Below are 22,919 nucleotides of genomic sequence, written 5' to 3'. Positions count from 1 at the left end.
CTGACGATTATAGCTTTTCAACAGCGTGTCTGGAAAGCTATAATGCACTGCACCTTGGTGTGGTTTGTAAATCTCCACGCATCACTATCATTTTGCGTCGTTAAAATGTACATAAATGTATGTCCTCCTGTTTCTTTTTCTTTCACGAAGCCATCAATTTGTATAGATCTCAAGTTGCTCATTTGGACTGGTCGTGGTGGTCTGATGTACGATTAATCCACCAGTGAGACAACAGCAGCCCTTTCCAAACCTCCACAAAATTCAAAGTAGTACAAGCAGATCGAGATCGGACAGGGTTACTGGGTCGCAGGGTTGGCTATCAGAGCCTGGTGAGCTGCATTTCCAAGAAAATGGGGCCCCCCATTTAAGACAGAGATGAGGAGGAATTTCTTCTCTCAAAGGGTAGTGAATCTTTGGAATTCTCCGCCCCAGAGAGCTGTGGAGGCTGGGCCACTGAATATATTTAAGGCGGAGATAGACAGATTTCTGAACGATAAGGGAGTCGAGGGTTATGGGGAGCGGGCAGGGAAGTGGAGTTGAGGCCAAGATCAGATCAGCCATGATCTTATTGAATGGCGGAGCAGGCTCGAGGGGCCAAATGGCCGACTCCTGCTCCTAGTTCTTATGTTCTTATTTGCAGTCAGGGTCACAGTTGGACAGCCCTAGTCTAGGGAGCATCCGTGAGATTTATTCTAAATACACATGTTTATATTGATGATACAGTATTCCCAAATCCAATTGAAATCAGGTCATTGCAGCAATTATAAATGGTCGTTGAGCACATAAGAAATGGGAGCAGGAGTAGGCCATATCCCGAGAACAGATACAGAAACGTCTCGATCTCAAAATTCTCATCCTTATTTTCAAATCTCTCCACGGCTTCACCCCTCCCTGTCTCTGGAATCTCCTCCAGCCCCACAAGTTGTCGTTGAAACAAAATCATAAAAGGTGCCACGTAAACAATTCAAGTTGACACAAGAAGGTTTTGCAAAGAAAGTGAGTCCCAGTGACTGAGACAACGCAGTGAACTGCGCTGATAGATTTACAAGTCAGTTTAGTTTTTTGGGTTCCAGCACAGTACATTATCCAATTACTGAAAGACATCCTGACCTGCACACAGGGACACGAGATACAGAGCAAGCAACTGATCATAAATTTTGCTATACTTGGATTTTACTGCAAGAAGATTCCAAAAGCAATAATTACTATCTCTCCAGAAAATTGCAGCTAGGGTTTTTTTTTTAACGACTAAATAAACGGGTCATTTTCGGGTTGGCAGGCTGCAACTGGTGAAGTGCCGTGTGGATCGGTGCTTAGGCCTCAGCTTTTTACAATCTGTATTAATGACCTAGATGAAGGAACCAAGCACAACGTATCCAAGTTTGCTGACGATACAAAGCTAGGTGGGACAGTAGGCGGTGAGGAGAACATAAAGCGTCTGCAAAGGGATAATAGATCAACTAGGTGAGTGGGCAGTAAGGTGGCAGATGGAGTTTAATGTGGGGAAATGTGAAGTTATTCACTTTGGCAGGAAGAATAGAAAAACAGAATATGTTTTAAGTGGTGAGAAACTTTTAAATGTTGGTGTTCAGAGAGATTTGGTGTCCTTGTGTAAGAAACACAGAAAGCCAGCATACAGGTACAGCAAACAATAAAGGAAGGCAAATGGCATGTTGCCCTTTATTACAAGGGGCTTGGAGTACAAGAGTAAGGAAGTCTTGCTACAATTGTACAGGGTCCTGGTGAGACCACACCTGGAGCACTGTGCACAGTTTGGGTCTCCTTATCCAAGGAAGGATATATTTGCCTTGGAGGCAGTACAACGGAGGTTCACTAGCTTGATTCCTGGGACGAGAGGGCTGTCTTCTGATGAGAGATTGTGTAGAATGGGCCTATACTCTCTGGAATTTAGAGGAATGAGAGGTGATCTCATTGAAGATTCTGAACGGGATTGACAGGGTAGATGCTGAGAGGTTGTTTTCCCCTGGCTGGAGTGTCTAGAACTAGGGGGGGGTCACAGTCTCAGGAGAAGGGGTCAGCCCTCAAGACAGAGATGAGGAGGAATTTCTTCACTCAGAGGGTTGTGAAGCTTTGGAATTCCCTACCCCAGAGGGCTGTGGATGCTGAGACGTTGCGTATATTCAACGCTGGGATAGTCAGATTTTTGGAGTCGAGGGGAATCAAGGGATATGGAGATCGGGTGGGAAAGTGGAGTTGAGGTCGATGATCAGCCGTGAACTCATTGAATGGCAGAGCAGGCTCGAGGGCGGTATGGACCTGGAGCCAGGAACCTGGGTTTAAGAGTAATCAGTTCCAATGTTGAGCTGACAGTGGTACAGGCACGATGGGGTCAAATGGCCTCCTCTGTGCTGCAATAGGCACGATCCCATCAAATCACCATCTGCACAACACATGAAACATTCCAACCTTTCGTAACTTCAAAACTGTGACGATGAGTTCCCAACATCCTGTGGGAGGGAACAGAACATGCTCACAGTAAACTGCACCAGTAGCTGTGTATGGCTGGGTTCCACCGGCAAAATCAAAGATGCATCATCCTTGTGAAACAAAGTCCACCTGAATGTGTGTGTTTTATTTTAAATGAATGTGTAAAGAAGATTTGCATTTATATAGCCCCTTTCATGACCTCAGGAACTCCCAAAGCACTTTACAGCCAATGAAGTACTTTTGGAGTGTAGTCACTGTTGTAATGTGAGAAGCGCGCAGCCAATTTGCGCACAGCAAGCTCCCACACAGCAATGTGATAATGACCCAGATAATCTGTTTTTGAGTTGATTGAGGGATAAATATTAGCCCAGGACACCGGGGATAACTCCCCTGCTCCTCTGAAATAGTGCCATGGGATCTTTTACGTCCACCTGAGAGGGCAGACAGGGCCTCGGTTTAACGTCTCATCCGAAAGACGGCACCTCCGACAGTGCAGCACTCCCTCAGCACTGCACTGGGAGTGTCAGCATAGATTTTTTGCTCGAGTCTCTGAAGTGGGACTTGAACCCACAACCTCCTGACTCAAAGGCGAGGGTGCTGCCCACTGAGCCATGGCTGACAGGAACATTACTGATTTGCACTTGGGATATACTATGTTGGTGAGAAAAGCAGGTGGAGATAATATTCAGGGCCGTTTCCTTAAATGGCAAGCACAGTTTGGATAAGTTAGCACTGCATCTGTCCAGCTCCTGTGCCTGCTTGTCCAAGTCAATACGAATAGGATTATAAGACCAGGAGGAGGCCATTCGGCCCTTCGAGCCTAGTGCACCATTCATAAGAACATAAGAATTAGGAACAGGAGTAGGCCATCTAGCCCCTCGAGCCTGCTCCACCATTCAACAAGATCATGGCTGATCTGGCCGTGGACTCAGCTCCACTTACCCGCCCGCTCCCCGTAACCCTTCATTCCCTTATTGGTTAAAAATCTATCTATCTGTGATTTGAATACATTCAATGGGCTAGCCTCAACTGCTTCCTTGGGCAGAGAATTCCACAGATTCACAACCCTCTGGGAGAAGAAATTCCTTCTCAACTCGGTTTTAAATTGGCTCCCCCATATTTTGGGGCTGTGCCCCCTAGTTCTAGTCTCCTCAATCAGTGGAAACAACCTCTCTGCCTCTATCTTGTCTATCCCTTTCATTATTTTAAATGTTTCTATAAGATCACCCCTCATCCTTCGGAACTCCAATGAGTAAAGACCCAGTCTACTCAATCTATCATGATAAGGTAACCCCCTCATCTCCGGAATCAGCCTAGTGAATCGTCTCTGTACCCCCTCCAAAGCTAGTATATCCTTCCTTAACTAAGGTGACCAAAACTGCACGCAGTACTCCAGGTGCGGCCTCACCAATACCCTATACAGTTGCAGCAGGACCTCCCTGCTTTTGTACTCCATCCCTCTCGCAATGAAGGCTAACATTTCATTCGCCTTCCTGATTACCTGCTGCACCTGCAAACTAACTTTTTGGGATTCAGAGGGACCTGGGGGTCCTTGTGCATGAAACTCAAAAAAGTTTCATGCACAAGGACCCCCAGGTCCCTCTGCACCACAGCATGTTGTAATTTCTCCCCATTCAAATAATATTCCCTTTTACTGTTTTTTTTTTCCCCCAAGGTGGATGACCTCACACTTTCCGACATTGTATTCCATCTGCCAAACCTTAGCCCATTCGCTTAACCTATCCAAATCTCCTTGTAGCCTCTCTGTGTCCTCCACACAACCCGCTTTCCCACTAATCTTTGTGTCATCTGCAAATTTTGTTACACTACACTCTGCCCCTCTTCCAGGTCATCTATGTATATTGTAAACAGTTGTGGTCCCAGCACCGATCCCTGTGGCACACCACTAACCACCGATTTCCAACCCGAAAAGGACCCATTTATCCCGACTCTCTGCTTTCTGTTCGCCAGCCAATTCTCTATCCATGCTAATAAATTTCCTCTGACTCCACGTACCTTTATCTTCTGCAGTAACCTTTTGTGTGGCACCTTATCGAATGCCTTTTGGAAATCTAAATACACCACATCCAACGGTACACCTCTATCCACCATGCCCGTTATATCCTCAAAGAATTCCAGTAAATTAGTTAAACATGATTTCCCCTTCATGAATCTATTGGATCACGGCTGATCTGTATCTTAACTCCATTTACCTGTCTCGTTTCTGTGTCTCTTAATACTCTTGCCTAACATTACAACAGTGATTACACTTCAAAAGAGTCCTTCATTGGCTATAAAGCCCTTTGGGACGTCCTACGGTTGTGAAAGACGCTATATAAATGCAAGTCTTTCTAACAATAATCTATCTCTCTCAGTTTTTTACATTTTTAATTGATTCCCAGCCTCAACAGCCTTTTGGAGGAAAGATTTCCAGATTTTCACACCCTTTACGTGACAAAGTGCTTCCTGACATCACCCCTGTGGCCTGGCTCTAAATTTTAATCTCATACGATATGTCCAGTGACCAAACCCACAGTTAATAATTTTCCTGAAATAACTCGGAAATCTGTCTCTCGACACTAAATTATTCATTGTGGACCAGTGTAAGGTTCGGGTCTGAAGCAACATAAATGGGATAAAAGTTGGTAAGGGTTTCACCTGCAATGAATCCCGTGCTAATGCAATTATCGGTCGAAAGCTCGTAATGTAAACCTTAATGGGGTATTAAAGGTACGGTCATGTAATCAACACCGTGGAGCTCAGCAAGCTGATCCAGTCAATGGTGAACATTGCAAAGGAGGTCCGTCACAGGTCCAATCTCTGATCTTAGTGGGCAAGGTTGTATAATGGCTACCATAGCAAGGACGTTCTTGCGATTGAGGGATTGCAGCGAAGGTTCACCAGACTGATTCCAGGGATGGCTGGACTGACATATGAGGAGAGACTGGATCAACTGGGCCTTTATTCACTGGAGTTTAGAAGGATGAGAGGAGATCTCATAGAAACATATAAGATTCTGACAGGATTGGACAGGTTAGATGCGGGAAGAATGTTTCCGATGTTGGAGAAGTCCAGAACCAGGGGACACAGTCTTAGGATAAGGGGTAGGTCATTTAGGACTGAGATGAGGAGAAACTTCTTCACTCAGAGTTGTTAACCTGTGGAATTCCCTACCGCAGAGAGTTGTTGATGCCAGTTCATTGGATATATTCAAGAGGGAGTTAGATATGGCCCTTACGGCTAAAGGGATCAAAGGGTGTGGAGAGAAAGCAGGAAAGGGGTACTGAGGGAATGATCAGCCATGATCATATTGAATGGTGGTGCAGACTCGAAGGGCCGAATGGCCTACTCCTGCACCTATTTTCTATACTAGACCAGAAACCAAGAGGACTCCAACATGGCAATTTGCGAAATTGAATTCAACAAATTTCGTCGATAAAGAAATGCAAAAATTCAACTGACTGACAAAAGGGAACAGGCCTTCTCTATCTGGCCTGGCCGACAACAACATCCTGGGCTGCTCCTATGCTGTATGTTAAATGTAATATGTATAGGTTACTTGCATTTATATAGCACCTTTAACATTGTAAAACAGCCTCTGGCTCTTTTGCCAATAACCTGAGATCTGTGCCCTCTGGTTCTCGACCCCTCTGCCACTGGAAACAGACGCTCCTTATTTACTCTTTTCAAAACCCTTCATGATATTGAACACCTCTATCGAATTTCCACATTGCTGTTTGTGGGAGCTTGCTGTGCGCAAATTGGCTGCCGCGTTTCCCACATTACAACAGTGACTACACTCCAAAAGTATTTCATTGGCTGTAAAGCGCTTTGAGACGACCGGTGGCTGTGAAAGGCGCTATATAAATACAAGTCTTTCTTTCTTTACACTGCTTTAAGGAGAACAACCTGCATTTAAATAGCGCCTTTAGTATAATAAAACTTCTTAAGGTGGTTCACGGGAGCGATTATCAAACAAAATTTGACACTGTGCCACATAAGGAGATATTAGGACAGCTTGGTCAAAGAGGTAGGTTTTAAGGAGCGTCTCTAAAGGAGAGGAGAGAGGTAGAGAGGCAGAGAGGTTTAGGGAGGGAGTTCCAGAGCTTGGGGCCCAGGCAGCTGACGGCATGGCCAGCGATGATGGATTCTCAAACATCACTGGCGTACAGTACTGAGAAGCTGATTGATACATCAGCAGTTAAAGCAGGCACTACTCACAGCTGTACTTGTTGATGTACAAGTGGCTTGTTCAAAGTGCATTTTTCCCCCCAACTTGGTCTCATTTGAGCCCTGGGCTGTAGGCGGCATTAATTCCAATGGTGATCCAGAGCCAGGAGGTCAAGTGCAAAGCAGAGCTCAGCTGGCAAAGCAGCTACAGAGCCTGAACAATGAGCGTACTGGGAGCTCTCCACAGCCCGGGAATGAAAACAGAGAGTCTTTGAAAGCAGAAGGACTTGCCACTGGGCAGACGGAGCACTAAAGCACACAACCCTGTACAAATACACTGCATTGCGTAAGTGATTTGTGCAATGAATGCCACAGGCTCTACTGCTTAGGCCCAGATCTTGCTGGAGTTTGCAGCTTGACCCAATTCATATCATCATAGGCACTCCCTCGGAATCGAGGAAGACTTGCTTCCACTCCAGAAGTGAGTTCTCAGGTGACTGAACAGTCCAATGCGGGAATTACAGTCTCTGTCACAGGTGGGGCAGACAGTGGTTGGAGGAAAGGGTGGGTGGGGTGTCAGGTTTGCTGCACGCTCCTTCCGCTGCCTGCGCTTGGTTTCTGCGTGCTCTCGGCGATGAGACTCGAGGTGCTCAGCGCCCTCTCGGATGCTCTTCCTCCACTTAGGGCGGTCTTTGGCCAGGGACTCCCAGGTGTCAGTGGGGATGTTGCACTTTGTCAAAGAGGCTTTGAGGGCAATTAGTTAGAGCAATTAGTTAGACTCTGTCCCTCCCCCTTTAGCTCAAACTTTCTTCCAGGAAATGGCCGCTGATAACGGGAAGGCGAGAGCAACGAGGTATCCTTGCGAACGACTGGGCCAAGGGTCTATCTCCCGAGAAACAGAGGGGCCGACGGAGGAGGCGGGTGACTTGAGACACAAATCAGATACGGAAAAGAGTATTAAAGGGCAGGATTTTCCAGTCCTGCCCAACCTCAGTTTTCACCCCAGAGGGGCGGCAATGACGGCGGGAGGAATTTCCAAAGGGGCGGGCCAGCTTCCAGCACCCCGCCGGGGGTTTTCGGGGCCAGTCTCGGGCGGGACTCAGAGCGTTACTGCCCGGAAGAAGCGAGCCGGCGTGCAATGCTCCCTGGTTGCGACACCGGCTCGGTTTTATCATCCCGCCCAATCCGGAACGGCGCGGTGCGCCCCCTGGTGGGACCGCCTGAGAGTTGCAGTGAGGGAAGTAACGTATGTGCAGCCCCCTGGCCTGAGAGCACCATCGGAGCAGGCCGGGGAGCGCAAGGAGCAGCATGGCGGCGTACCACTCCAGGGAGCAGCACGTGTTGGAGCAGGAGAGCAACAGCAGTGAAAAGGGACGTCACCAAGGTCCAGGTCGGTGATTGGAGCGTGGGCAGGTACAGCAGGAGCGGCGAGGTCGGGGCGAAGGAGCAGCGAGGAATTGTAGAGGGATGTGATCGGGGCCCAGGAGAGGAGTGAGTTCGGGGCCCAGAAGAGGCGAGGGGCCCAGGGACAGCACGGGCCAGCCCACACTGCGATGTGTGTGCGCACTAGGTCCGTGCAGCAGAGCTGGTCTCCAGTCGTCTTGGTTAACCCTTGCCACTGGACCAAGGCCTAGCTCTGTCGAGCCCGTGTGGTGGCTGGTGTGCAACGGCCATCCCACGTTAAAAAAATCCACGCACAGGCATCTGCCACCCTTCAGGATGTAGTTCGGGATCTGGAATATTAGGTTCATCATTGAAACACCTGTGAACTTTTCGACGTGGAAGCAAGTCATCCTCGATTCGCGGGTCCGCGTATGATGATGATGTCAACATCAGGTGACGCTTCCCTTAGTGCTCCGCCCCACACTCAGGGCCCAATTTTGCTGATAGAGGCGCAAACTGTTCCCGGGCGCAAACCTTACCGCCCTGCCGCCAACCTTACCGCCCCGAAATCAGCAAAGCCAAAAATCCAGCCCTTAAAGAGAGGGAAGACCAGCAATAGGTGGTGATTCCCAACTCACGGCGTATCTCGTCCTCGTCACAAATTGCCAGTCAATTTACATACTATTAATGGGCGAGTCATTGAATATAGTCAAGGCAGAGATAGACAAATTCTTGAACTGTAGGGGAGTCAAGGGTTATGGGGAACAGGTTGGAAAGTGGAGTTGAGGCCAAGATCAGCTCAGCCATGATCTTATTGAATGGCGGAACCGGTTACTACGACAATATGTTGCTCACGATAAAAGCCTCCTCCCTCCTCCACAGCCTTATTACCCCTCGGCACTGCCCTGCATCCGCCCAGCAAACCAGGCAAATCCCGATCTGCTCAATTACTCTCAGGCTAGGCAAGAAGAGATCCATCAAGTTGGGCCCAATGTCACATCATCGCAATATGGCAGCCATCTGGTAGCGAATTACTAAGGGGACAGAGATTTACCCAGACGGACACTCCCATACGGTTTCAGGCCAGACTGGAGGGGGACATAAAATGGAGGGTTTGGCAGCGCAGTCATGGGTCAACTCCAGCAAACAGCCGGTGCCAATAAAACGTGAATGAGCTGTGGTTACGGACGAGAATCCAACTCGTCTGCACTGCTACCCGCCCCCACCATTCACAAAGTGAAAGCTACACAATCCAGTCAGCAAAATGACTTCAAAGTTACTAAGTAAATTAACCCGGCATTCTGTCCAATAGATCACACGTTTAGAATGGCATGCTCCAATTTAGCACCAAAATGTTACATTCCAAGAGGCTGAATTTAATTAGAATTGCCCGGAATGCACACAGCACTCTCTCCCACCACCCCATCCACCAAGTAACAGTGTCAGCACTCCCTTTTTCTGTATCTTTCTAAGAGAAAGAAAGACTTGCATGTATATAGCGCCTTTCACAACCACCGGACGTCTCAAAGCGCTTCACAGCCAATGAAGTGCTTTTTCTGAAGTGTAGTCACTGTTGTAATGTAGGAAATGCGGCAGCCAATTTGCGCACAGCAAGCTCCCACAAACAGCAATGTGATGATGACCAGATCATCTGATTTTAGTGATGTTGATTGAGGGATAAATATTGGCCAGGCCACCGGGGATAACTCCCCTGCTCTTCTTTGAAATAGTGCCGTGGTGTCTTTTACATCCGGGGGGCCTCGGTTTAACGTCTCACCAGAAAGACGGCACCTCCGACAATGCGGCACTCCTTCAGCACTGCACGGGGAGTGTCAGTCTTGACTTTTGTGCTCAATTTATTAGACCATCATTGTGCTCGAGGGGAATAATTTAGTGGCAAGGGGTGAACTTGAGGAAAACCTGAAGTGGTTTTATAGACAAAAGGCAAGTTCGTGGTAAATTTTGAGAGCCCATGCGACGGGTTTGCCAGAAGCTTCCATGTGGGGGTTTAATCGAGACAGCAGGCTTTCGGCCTTGATCATTAAACAAGGCCCACCTCCCCGGACGACAGAACAGCAGCCGAGTGAAGTCAGGTCAGGTGACGATACTTGCTGGCAGCTCTAAGACTAATGAGCAGAAGATTACAACTGCAGAAGTTGGCTTTTCTGACCAGGCAGTCCTTAAATAATCTTTTTTTTCTTTAAGTACCTCTCTGCCAGTAATTCACTGTCCAAAAAATTAAGGCGAACCAATTAACCCTCAGCGCACCTCGGTGAGTTCACAAAGATTGACTAGGCTGGGGTTGTTTTCTTTGGAACAGAGGAGGCGGAGGGGAGACCTTACTGAGGTGTATAAAATTATGAGGGTGGATAGGAAGGACCTATTTCCCTTAGCTGAGAGGTCAACAGCCAGGGGGGGGGGCAGAGATTTAAAGTAATTGGTAGGAAGTTTAGAGGGGATTTGAGGGGAAATTTCTTCACCCAGAGGGTGGTGGGGGTCTGGAACTCACGGCCTGAAAGGGTGCTAGAGGCAGACACCCTCACCACATTTAAAAAGTACTTGGATGTGCACCTGAAGTGGTGTAACCTACAGGGCTACGGACCGAGAGCTGGAAAGTGGGATTAGGCTGGATAGCTCTTTGTCGGCCGGCGCGGACACGATGGATCGAAATGGCCCCCCTTTCCTGCTGTGATTCTGTGATTCTTTGATGTTCACCATTGCTTCAAGAGTAGCTCAACTTGTGCTGCTCCTTACAATAGTTTCTGCCACAATTTCCTCAGGTTCAGTAAAACACCGACTGCTCGACCTGCATCGAGTTACCCGGGTCAGAATACGATTGGATTTTGGGAATATTAAATTGCTCACATCGTTAAGAATGGAGTCTTTTTCAACAACTAACATCCAAAACTCTGCCGCCAATATTCTAACTCGCTGGTGGAGTTAAGATGCTGATAAATACTGTGACAGCAAGAGCAGGTCAGAGGCTGGGTATTGTATGTCAAGTGTCTCACCTCCTGATCCCCAAAGCCTTTCCACCATCTACAAGGCACAAGTCAGGAGTGTGATGGAATACTCTCCACTTGCCTGGATGAGTGCAGCTCCAACACTCAAGAAGTTCGACACCATCCAGGACAAAGCAGGCCGCTTGATTGGCCCCCCATCCACCACCTTCAACACTCACTCCCTCCAACCGGCGCACCGTGGCTGCAGTGTGCACCATCTACAAGATGCACTGCAGCAACTCGCCAAGGCTTCTTCGGCAGCACCTCCCAAACCCGCGACCTCTACCATCTAGAAGGACAAGGGCAGCAGGCGCACGGGAACACCACCACCTCCACGTTCCCCTCCCAGTCACACACCTTATCGGCCGTTTCTTCATCGTTGCTGGGTTAAAACCCTGGAACTCCCTCCCTAACAGCACTGTGGGAGCACCTTCACCACACGGACTGCAGCGGTTCAACGCGGCGGCTCACCACCACCTTCTCGAGGGGCAATTAGGGACGGGCAATAAATGCCGGCCTTGCCAGCGACGCCCACATCCCATGAATGAATAAAAATTATGGGCCATGATCAAACTGAATGGTGTACCGCTGTGCTGAGTGGCCTCCTCCTGTTCCTATAAATGGATAGAACCACAGAGGGAGTTTTAAAAAAAAAAAGACAATTCTACTCCACTCCTCAGAACTGCGCAAGCTACGCACCATGTGTCAACTAAGAGGGTGGGTGGAGCTGTTCTGAAGCCCATGACATTACCATATGTAACTGGCAGTTCAGATGCAGGCCATTCGGCCCATCGTGCCTGTGCCGGCTCTTTGAAAGAGCTCCCCAATTAGTCCCACTCCCCCTGCTCTTTCCCCCGGGAAAAGATTTCAGGCCCATTCTTCCTGGGTTGGGAGAAATGGCCAGAGCAGCAGAGGGAGGCTGCCTGAACAAAAAAAAGGAAACCCAAATTTGGCAGCATTGAGCGGACGAAAAAAAACAATTCAGAATGCCTACCATCCACATTCTAGAGCAAAACCACTCCCCTTTTCCCCGCGAGGGAAACGTTCCCAGAGATCACCATCGCTTTAAGTCTGCCGCAGTTACTTTTAAATTCGCAACCATGTTGGAAGGAGACCGCCCGTAATCAGCTTTCTGCGAGGAGCATTATCAATGAGATAGATTAGTTAGTCAGTCAAAAGGAACACGAGTTTTAACATATACTTGCCGAATATAAACCCCCTCCCCAAAACTACCTGAATACGGGTAATGCAAATTTTACAGATCGGGGGAATTTCAATGCACACTGAACATCAGACCAGTCACAAGTCAGTGTTTGAAAAGGCTGTTTTGTTTTTTTTTTGCAAAAGAAGATTCTTGGGTTTCTGAAGGGGAAGTACCACCAGGTGATTAATTTATACAAAATCAGCTTCATCAAAAAACAGACAACTAACAGCCCTTACTGTGAAAATGGTTATCCATAGCCTTCTTACAAAATTTGCTTCACAAATTTAAATATTAAAGACTTGCATTTATATAGCACCTTTCACAACCACCGGACGTCTCAAAGCACTTTTTACAGTCAATGAAGTACTTTTGAAGTGTACAACAGTGACGACACTTCAAAAGCACTTATTTGGCTGTAGAGCGTTTTAGGGCATCCTGAAAGGTGCTATCGAAATGACATTTTTTTTGTTCTTTCGTAATTCCCTGCCAGTTTGAAGCCATTCCCTTTTCAGGAAAAAGCAAAGCTCGGGCACCTCCGTGCACACCGTGCTCCCCAAGGACACGGTGATTCGCTGGCACAGAGGCAGAGTTACTCAACCCTTCTCAGTGGTGGGACGAGAATGCAAGTATCCCGAGATGGGATGCAGTGAGCTGGATGGGGCGGGGGGGTGGATCGGACGATGGATTGAGCTCAAAGCTCGGTCACCCGAGGCATTGTTCTTTGCTACATAGCTTCTTTCAAAATGTCTGCACGCTCAAATGTAACATCATAAAATACAAAGGCAATTTATTCATAAGAACATAAGAATTAGGAACAGGAGTAGGCCATCTAGCCCCTCGAGCCTGCTCCGCCATTTAACAAGATCATGGCTGATCTGGCCGTGGACTCAGCTCCCCATAACCCTTAATTCCCTTATTGGTTAAAAATCTATCTCTGTGACTTGAATACATTCAATGAGCTAGCCTCAACTGCTTCCTTGGGCAGAGAATTCCACAGATTCACAACCCTCTGGGAGAAGAAATTCCTTCTCAACTCGGTTTTAAATTGGCTCCCCTGTATTTTGAGGCTGTGCCCCCTAGTTCTAGTCTCCCCGACCAGTGGAAACAACCTCTCTGCCTCGATCTTGTCTATCCCTTTCATTATTTTAAATGTTTCTATAAGATCACCCCTCATCCTTCTGAACTCCAACGAGTAAAGACCCAGTCTACTCAATCTATCATCATAAGGTAACCCCTCATCTCCGGAATCAGCCTAGTGAATCGTCTCTGTACCCCCTCCAAAGCTAGTATATCCTTCCTTAAGTAAGGTGACCAAAACTGCACGCAGTACTCCAGGTGCGGCCTCACCAATACCCTATACAGTTGCAGAAGGAACCCCCATAGCTTCGAGGCTTATGTCAATTTAGAATAGAATAGGTATTTGATGGTGAACTGCTCCCCTCCCTCATGTGTCCAGGTCTCTTTACAATCGCAAAATACCCCGAAAAAGAGAAACCATTTGGGCCAATTTATTCAAACGGATTCAGAATGGAGAGTCTGCCAGATGGAATCAGATTTCATTTCCCCCTGCATTGTGCCCAGAGGGATGTAGTTTGCTTCAACTAGACACCTCCCATCAATAGCCCCAGCTCATCGAACTGTGCAGATAGATAAACTGCTGTGTGCGTTGGCTCAACAATCAACTAGATCATAAGAACATAAGAATTAAGAGCAGGAGTAGGCCATTCGGCCCCTTGAGTCTGCTCCACCATTCAATCAGATCATCGACCTCAACTCCACTTTCCTGCACTATCTCCATATCCCTCAATTCCCTTAGAGTCCAAAAATCTATCGCTCTCAGCTTTGAATATACTCAATGACTGAGCATCTGCAGCCCTCTGGGGCAGAGAATTGCAAAGATTCACAACTCAGTGAAGACATTTCTTATTTCAGTCCAAAATGGCCGACCCCGTATTCTGAGACTGGGACCCCAGGTTCTAGGCCCATTCCACACAGAATCCAGGTATAATGAGTGCAGCACGGATTTCTCCGCACCCCACCTAGTTCTAGACTCTCCAGCCAGGGGAAACCATAGCCTGAGAAATCTCATCTTTGTTTCGAGCTGCACTCGTCCAGGCAAGTGGAGAGAATTCGGTCACACTCCTGACTTATGCCTTGCAGATGCGTGGCCCTGGACAACATGGATCATTTCCCATATCTCGGGAGCCTCTTATCAACAAAGGCAGACATTGATGCGGAGATTCAGCATCGCCTCCAGTGCGCCAGCGCAGCCTTTGGCCGTCGGAGGAAAAGAGTGTTCGAAGACCAGGCCCTCAAATCTACCAAGCAGCTCATGGTCTACAGAGCTGTAGTAATACCCGCCCTCCTGTATATGGATCTGAGGCATGGACGATGTACTGAAGGCACCTCAAGTCGCTGGAGATATATCACCAATGATGTCTCCACAAGGTCCTGCAAATCCCCTGGGAGGACAGGCGCACCAACAGCAGTGTCCTCGACCAGACCAACATCCCCAGTATTGAAGCACTGACCACACTCGATCAGCTTCACTGGGCAGGCCACATTGTTCGCATGCCAGATAGGAGACTCCCTAAGCAAATGCTTTATGCGAAGCTCCTTCATGGTAAACGAGCCAAAGGAGGACAGCGGAAACGTTAGAAGGACACCCTCAAAGCCTCCCTGGTACAGAGCGACATCACCACTGACACCTGGGGAGACCCTGGCCGCAGACCGCCCGAGGTGGAGAAAGTCCATCCGGGAGGGCGTCGAGCTCTTCGAATCTCATCGCAAAGAGCGTGAAGAGGCCAAGCACAGGCAGCGGAAGGAACAGGGTCTGTGGCTCTCGTATCGGACTGTTCAGCCATCAAAGAACTCACTTTGGGAGTGGAAGCCAAGTCCTCCTCGATTCAGAGGGACTGCCTATGATGATAATGATGATGATTTTGGGCAGTCAGGAGGCGAGACACTCGCCGCAGAATACCCAGCCTCAAACCCGCTCTTGTAGCCACAGCATTCATGCGACTTGTCCAGTTAAGTTTCTAGTCAATGGTGACCCCACCCATCCCCGGGGAATCCAGCGATGCTAATGCCGTTAAATGGAAAGAGGCAGTGGTTAGACTCTCACTTGACAGAGTGCACAGTAGTTCCTACAATTAAAAAATCGTACTTACATTGTGTATCCGAAAGAGGCAGAGTGCCACTACGTGAGCGCACCATTTAGCTCCCGCCCCACAGGTACAGCTACACGAGGTTATCCGGCAGCGATCAAACATAACAGCCACATTGAACGCCCCCTTCGCTTGAGCAGTCTGCGGAGGAACCACTGTGGCACTCAAGTGAAACCCTGTTTTGGGGAGGGGAGGAAGAGAGAGAAGGAAATAATTACTGAAGTGATTAATAACCGCACGATAATCTACAGCACATAGCATTGTGCATTAATAATCTTCTGTCTGCATGCACTTCCAGTCCTCACGTTTTTGTCACACTTTTGTATTAAAATTTTCCCCTTTATAAACTCCCATGCCAACATTTATAATGGAAACTTTCTATGTAAATGTGTCACGTTGTAATTACACCCTCCCACCAGTGGTGGCGCTGCAGCACCTCATTTTTCCATCACCCAGCCCCTCAACCTCTACTGCAGAGAAATTCCTCTGTTCTAACCACAAATTGTGTTACTCAACTGTAAATAATATAAAATCTCAGTATCTTATGAAAATAAGGATAGAATGCATGACATTAAAATGGCGGTTGAATTACATCTGTGCACCCTGGTCTAATTATTCCCCCACCCTGTAACTCCACTTTTTTCTTATTCATTCATGGGATGTGGGCGTCGCTGGTAAGGCCAGCATTTATTGCTCGTCCCTAATTGCCCTTGAGAAGGTGGTGGTGAGCCGCCATTTCAGAGGGCAGTTAAAGAGTCAACCACATTGCTGTGGGTCTGGAGTCACATATAGAGAAAGGTAAAGATGGCCGGTTTCCTTTAACGTGAACCAGTTGGGAGTTTACAACAATCCAGTAGTTTCATGGTCACCATTAATGGTACTAGATTTTTTAGTCCAGATTTATTTAATGAACTGAATTTAAATTCCCCAGCTGCCGTGGTGGGTTTTGAACTCATTTCTCTGGATCATAAGAACATAAGAATTAGGAACAGGAGTAGGCCATCTAGCCCCTCAAGCCTGCTCCGCCATTCAACAAGATCATGGCTGATCTGGCCGTGGACTCAGCTCCACTTACCCACCCGCTCCCCGTAACCCTGAATTCCCTTATTGGTTAAAAATCTATCGATCTGTGATTTGAATACATTCAATGAGCTAGCCTCAACTGCTTCCTTGGGCAGAGAATTCCACAGATTCACAACCCTCTGGGAGAAGAAATTCCTTCTCAACTCTGTTTTAAATTGGCTCCCCCGTATTTTGAGGCTGTGCCCCCTAGTTCTAGTCTCTCCGACCAGTGGAAACAACCTCTCTGCCTCTATCTTGTCTATCCCTTTCATTATTTTAAATGTTTCTATAAGATCACCCCTCACCCTTCGGAACTCCAACAAGTAAAGACCCAGTCTACTCAATCTATCATAAGGTAACCCCCTCATCTCCGGAATCAGCCGAGTGAATCGTCTCTGTACCCCCTCCAAAGCTAGTATATCCTTCCTTAAGTAAGGTGACCAAAACTGCATGCAGTACTCCAGGTGCGGCCTCACCAGTACCCTGTACAGTTGCAGCAGGATCTCCCTGCTTTTGTACTCCATCCCTCTCGCAATGAAGGCCAACATTCCATTCGCCTTCCTGATTACCTGCTGCACCTGCAAACTAGCTTTTTGGGATTCATGCACAAGGACCCCCAGGTCCCTCTGCACCGCAGCATGTTGTAATTTCTCCCCATTAGTCTAGACCTGTGGATTACTGGTCCAGTAACATAGAAACATAGAAAATAGGTGCAGGAGTAGGCCATTCGGCCCTTCGAGCCTGCACCGCCATTCAATAAAATCATGGCTGAACATTCACCTCAGTACCCTTTTCCTGCTTTCTCTCCTTACCCCTTGATCCCCTTAGCTGTAAGGGCCATATCTAACTCCCTCTTGAGTTACTTGTTCCTGGGTGGAGGGAGTGAATGTTGAAGGTGGTGGATGGGGTGCCAATCAAGAGGGCTGCTTTGTCCTGGATGGTGTCGATCTTGTTCTTGTTGGAGCTGTGCTCATCCGGGCAAGTGGATTCGAAACCAATACTGACGTCTGTGCTGAACGCATATATATCCCTGAATATGTCCAATGAACTGGCACCAACAACTCTCTAACATAACCAGAGGCAATGCGTTCAGCACAGACGTCAGTATTGGTTTCAAAACCATTGCCCGGATGAGCACAGCTCCAACAAGAACAAGATCGACACCATCCAGGACAAAGCAGCCCTCTTGATTGGCACCCCATCCACCACCTTCAACATTCACTCCCTCCACCCAGGAATAAATAAAAAAATAATCCAGGCCCCAGCAGTGAAAAGACAATGTGCTCTCCCAGTATGCCCCCATAGTATTGGTTTAGAACAGTGGATTTTACAATATTGCAAAATAATTCATGACTAATGTATAATCCAGAAAAACGAGAACGGGTTTTGCTGGGGAAATACAACTTGAATGTAGAACTACACAATTAAAATGATTCATTGATTATAATCTGTTCATTTGTGTCTTCAATTAAATTCTTATTAGCACCTCTGTGCCACAAATTGTGTTTGGATTGCAGCTACGTTGGAAAAATGCCGACACTGCATTTCCAATGCACATAATTCACGGAAAGCTAGCAAGACCTGGCAAACTCAAACTGCCTCAAGGGGCTCAAGGATTGATCTCAAGAAATGATTTGAATGAGTAAACTGAAAGATGCATGAACAGCTAGACTTGGGCATGTACATATACCAGTCGTTTGAAGGTGGCACGACAAGTTGTGAAGGCCGTGACAAAGGCACACGGGATCCTCGGCTTTATAAATAGGGTACAAAACAAGGAGGTTATTGCTACACCTTGATAAAACACTGGCTTGGCCTCACTGTGGCCAAATCTGGGCACCGCACTTTAGGAACGATGTCAAGGTCTTCGAGAGGGTGCAGAGGAGATTTACCAGAATGATACCCGGGATGAAAGACTTCAGTTATGTGGAGAGACGAGAGAAACTGAGGTTCGCCTCCTCAGATCAGAGAAGGTTAAGGGAAAATTTGATAGAGGAAGGATATACTTGCATTGGAGGCTGTTCAGAGATGGTTCACCAGGTTGATCTGGAGATGGGGGGGTTGACTTATGAGGATAGGTTGAGTGGGTTGGACCTGTACACACTGGAGTTCAGAAGAATGAGAGGTGATCTTACTGAAACATGTAAGATAATGAGGGGGCTCGACAAGGTGGATGCAGAGAGGATATTTCCACTCATAGGGGAAACTAAAACTAGGGGACACAGACTCAGAATAAGGGGCCGCCCATTTAAAACTGAGATGAGGAGAAATTTCTTCTCTCAGAGGGTTGTAAATCTATGGAATTATCTGCCCCAGAGAGCTGTGGAGGCTGGGTCATTGAATATATTTTAAGGCGGAGATAAGACTAATTTTTGAGCAATAAGGGAGTGAAGGGTTATGGGGAGTGGGCAGGGAAGTGGAGCTGAGGCCAAGATCAGATCAGCCATGATCTTATTGAATGGCGGAGCAGGCTCGAGGGGCCGAATGGGCAGGTACAGCAGGAGCGGCGAGCTCGGGACGAAGGAGCGGCGAGAGATTGTAGAGGGACGTGATCGGGGCCCAGGAGAGGCGAGAGTTTGGGGCCCAGAAGAGGTGAGAGGGCCCAGGGGCAGCACGGGCCCAGCCCACACTGCGATATGTGCGCGCACTGGGTCCGTGCAGCAGAGCTGGTCTCCAGTCGTCCTGGTTAACCCTTGCCACTGGACCAAGACCGAGCTCTGTCAAGCCCGTGTGGTGGCTGGTGTGCAACGGCCACCACACGTTAAAAAAATCCACGCATAGGCATCTTCCACCCTTCAGGATCTGGAATATTAGGTCCTTCATTGAAACACCTGTGAACTTTTTGACGTGGAAGCAAGTCATCCTCGATTCGAGGGACTGCCTGTGATGATGGCTGTTTGTGGGAGTTGGCTGCTGCGTTCCCACTTTACAACAGCGACTACACTTCAAAAGTACTTCATTGGCTGTAAAGAACTTTCAGACGTCCGGTGGACGTGAAAGGTGCTATATAAATACAAGTCTTTCTTTCTGGAAGATACTTGTAAAATAGAAAACGTGCCTGCAACAGTTTGCTGTCTCATTAATTTAGCTAGAAATGTTGTGAAAATTTTGTACCACTGACGCTGACAGTTAAACACAAGCTCTTTGAATCTTAAATGGTAACTTAAATTGAGTTTAACAGGTCACCCACAGGTTTACTGCCTCATTTATGTGATAACTCCCCTGCGTTTCTTCAAAATAGTATCATGGGATCATTTACATCCACCCGAGAGGGCAGACGGGGCCTCGGTTTAACGTCTCATCAGAAAGACTGCACCTCCGACAGTGCAGCACTCCCTCAGTACTGCACTGGAGTGTTACCCTAGATTTTTTGTGGTCAGCTCTCTGAGGTGGAGACTTGAACCCACAACCTTCTGACTCAGAGGCGAGATGGTGCCCACTGAACCACGGCTGACCCAAAGCAAGCGCTCTACTCGTAACTCCTTCACGGCAAATGAGCAAATGGTGGGCAGAAACATAGAAAATAGGTGCAGGAGTAGGCCATTTGGCCCTTCGAGCTTGCACCACTATTCAATAAGATCATGGGCTGATCATTCACCTCAGTACCCCTTTCCTGCTTTCTCTCCATACCCCTTGATCCCTTTAGCCCTAAGGGTCATATCTAACTCCCTCTTGAATATATTCAATGAACTGGCATCAATAACTCTCTGCGGTAGGGAATTCCACAGGTTAACAACTCTGAGTGAAGAAGTTTCTCCTCATCTCAGTCCTAAATGGCTTACCCCTTATCCTTAGACTATGTCCCCTGGTTCTGGACTTCCCCCAACATCGGGAACATTCTTCCTGCATCTAACCTGTCCAGTCCCGTCAGAATTTGATATGTTTCTATGAGATCTCCTCTCATCCTTCTAAACTCCAGTGAATACAGGCCCAGTCGATCCAGTCTCTCCTCATGTCAGTCCTGCCATCCGGGGAATGAGTCTGGTGAACCTTCGCTGCACTCCCTCAATAGCAAGAACGTCCTTCCTCAGACTAGGAGACCAAAACTGAACACAATATTCAAGGAGTGGCCTCACTAAGGCCCTGTACAACTGCTGTAAGACCTCACTGCTCCTATACTCAAATCGCCGAGCTATGAAAGCCAACATACCATTTGCCTTCTGCACCACCTGCTGTACCTGCATGCCAACTTTCAGTGACTGATGTACCATGACACCCAGGTCTCGCTGCACCTCCCCTTTTCCTAATCTGCCACCATTCAGATAATATTCTGCCTTCTTGTTTTTGCCACCAAAGTGGATAACCTCACATTTATCCACATTATACTGCATCTGCCACGTGTTTGCCCATTCACCTAATCTGTGCAAGTCACCCTGCAGCCCTTTAGCATCCTCCTCACAGCTCACACTGCCACCCAGCTTCGTGTCATCTGCAAACTTGGATTCCCTCATCCAAATCATTAATGTATATTGTAAATAGCTGGGGTCCCAGCACTGAGCCCTGCGGCACCCCACTAGTCACTGCCTGCCATTCTGAAAAGGACCCGTTTATCCCGACTCTCTGCTTCCTGTCTGCCACCCAATTCTTTATCCACGTCAGTACATTACCACCCCAATAGCATGTGCTTTAATTTTGCACACCAATCTCTAGTATGGGACCTTGTCAAAAGCCTTTTGAAAGTCCAAATATACCACATCCTATGGTTCTCCCTTGTCCACTCTATGAGTTACATCCTCAAAAAATTCTAGAAGATTTGTCAAGCAGGATTTCCCTTTCATAAATCCATGCTGACTTGGACCGATCCCGTCACTGCTTTCCAAATGTGCTGCTATTTCATCTTTAATAATTGATTCCAACATTTTCCCCACTACTGATGTCAGGCTAACCGGTCTATAATTACCCATTTTCTCTCTCCCACCTTTTTTAAAAAGTGGTGTTACATTAGCTACCCTCCAGTCTATAGGAACTGATCCAGAGTCGACAGACTGTTGGAAAATGATCACCAATGCATCCACTATTTCTAGGGTCACTTCCTTAAGTACTCTAGGATGCAGACTATCAGGCCCTGGGGATTTATCGGCCTTCAATCCCATCAATTTCCCTAACACAATTTCCCGCCTAATAAGGATTTCCTTCAGTTCCTCCTTCTCAATAGACCCTCGGTCCTCTAGTATTTCTGGAAGGTTATTGGTGTCTTCCTTCGTGAAGACAGAACTGGTCCGCCATTTCTTTGTTCCCCATTATAAATTCACCTGAATCTGACTGCAAGGGACCTACGTTTGTTTTTTTCTCTTTTTCTTTTTCTCTTCACATATCTAAAGAAGCTTTTGCAGTCTGTTTTCATGTTCCCAGCAAACTTCCTCATATTCTATTTTCTCCCTCCTAATTAAACCCTTTGTTCTCCTCTGCTGTATTACAAAATTCTCCCAGTCCTCAGGTTTGCTGCTTTTTCTGGCCAATTTATATGCCTCCTCCTTGGATTTAACACTATCCTTAATTTCCCTTGTTAGGCACGGTTGAACCACCTTCCCAGTTTTATTTTCAGACAGGGATGTACAATTGCTGAAGTTCATCCATGTGATCTTTAAATGTTTGCCATTGCCTATCCACCGTCAACGCTTTAAGTATCATTTGCCAGTCTATTCTAGCCAATTCACGTCTCATACCATCGAAGTTACCTTTCCTTAAGTTCAGGACCCTAGTCTCTGAATTAACTGTGTCACTCTCCATCTTAATAAAGAATTCCACCATATTATGGCCACTCTTCCCCAAGAGGCCTCGCACAACAAGATTGTTAATTAGTCCTTTCTCATTACACATCATCCAGTCTAGGATGGCCAGCCCTCTAGTTGGTTACTCAACAAAACCATCCCTAATACACTCCAGGAAATCTTCCTCCACCGCATTGCTACCAGTTTGGTTAGCCCAATCAATGTGTAGATTAAAGTCGCCCACAATAACTGCTGTACCTTTATTGCACGCATCCCTAATTTCTTGTTTGATGCTGTCCCCAACCTCACTACTACTGTTTGGTGGTTTGTACACAACTCCCACTAGCGTTTTCTGCCCTTTGGTATTCTGCAGCTCCACCCATACAGATTCCACATCATCCAAGCTAATGTCCTTCCTTACTATTGCATTAATTTCCTCTTTAACCAGCAATGCCACCCCGCCTCCTTTTCCTTTCTGTCTATCCTTCCTAAATGTTGAATATCCCTAGATGTTGAGTTCCCAGCCTTGGTCACCCTGCAGCCATGTCTCCGTGATGCCAATTAAGTCATATCCATTAACTGCTATCTGCACAGTTAATTCGTCCACCTTATTCCGAATATTCCTCGCACTGAGGCACAGAGCCTTCGGGCCTGTCTTTTTAACACTCTTTGCCCCTTTAGAATTTTGCTATAATGTGGCCCTTTTTGCTTTGGGTTTCTCTGCCCTCCATTTTACTTTTCTTCTTTCTATCTTTTGCTTCTGCTCCCATTC

At 47.3% G+C, this 22,919-nt stretch overlaps 1 protein-coding gene across 8 annotated transcripts in view; it reads right to left on the bottom strand.

Moving 5' to 3' along the window:
• zswim8 (zinc finger, SWIM-type containing 8) overlaps window positions 1-22,919 on the bottom strand; it is a 210,207-nt gene that overhangs the window by 98,940 nt on the left and 88,348 nt on the right. For 7 of the 8 annotated variants that reach the window (XM_070865612.1, XM_070865607.1, XM_070865608.1 and 4 more), the window contains exon 5: window positions 15,378-15,550. In XM_070865612.1, the coding sequence (XP_070721713.1) occupies window positions 15,378-15,550 (173 nt within the window). Of the gene's footprint in view, window positions 1-15,377; window positions 15,551-22,919 lie in introns of those variants that run through there. The other variant, XM_070865613.1, reaches the window with a different exon arrangement.

Source organism: Pristiophorus japonicus, chromosome 22 (genome assembly GCF_044704955.1).
Source record: "Pristiophorus japonicus isolate sPriJap1 chromosome 22, sPriJap1.hap1, whole genome shotgun sequence".
Lineage (NCBI taxonomy): Eukaryota > Metazoa > Chordata > Chondrichthyes > Pristiophoridae > Pristiophorus > Pristiophorus japonicus.
The sequence above is the reverse complement of the archived record's forward strand: the minus strand, read 5'-3'. Positions and strand labels throughout refer to the sequence as shown.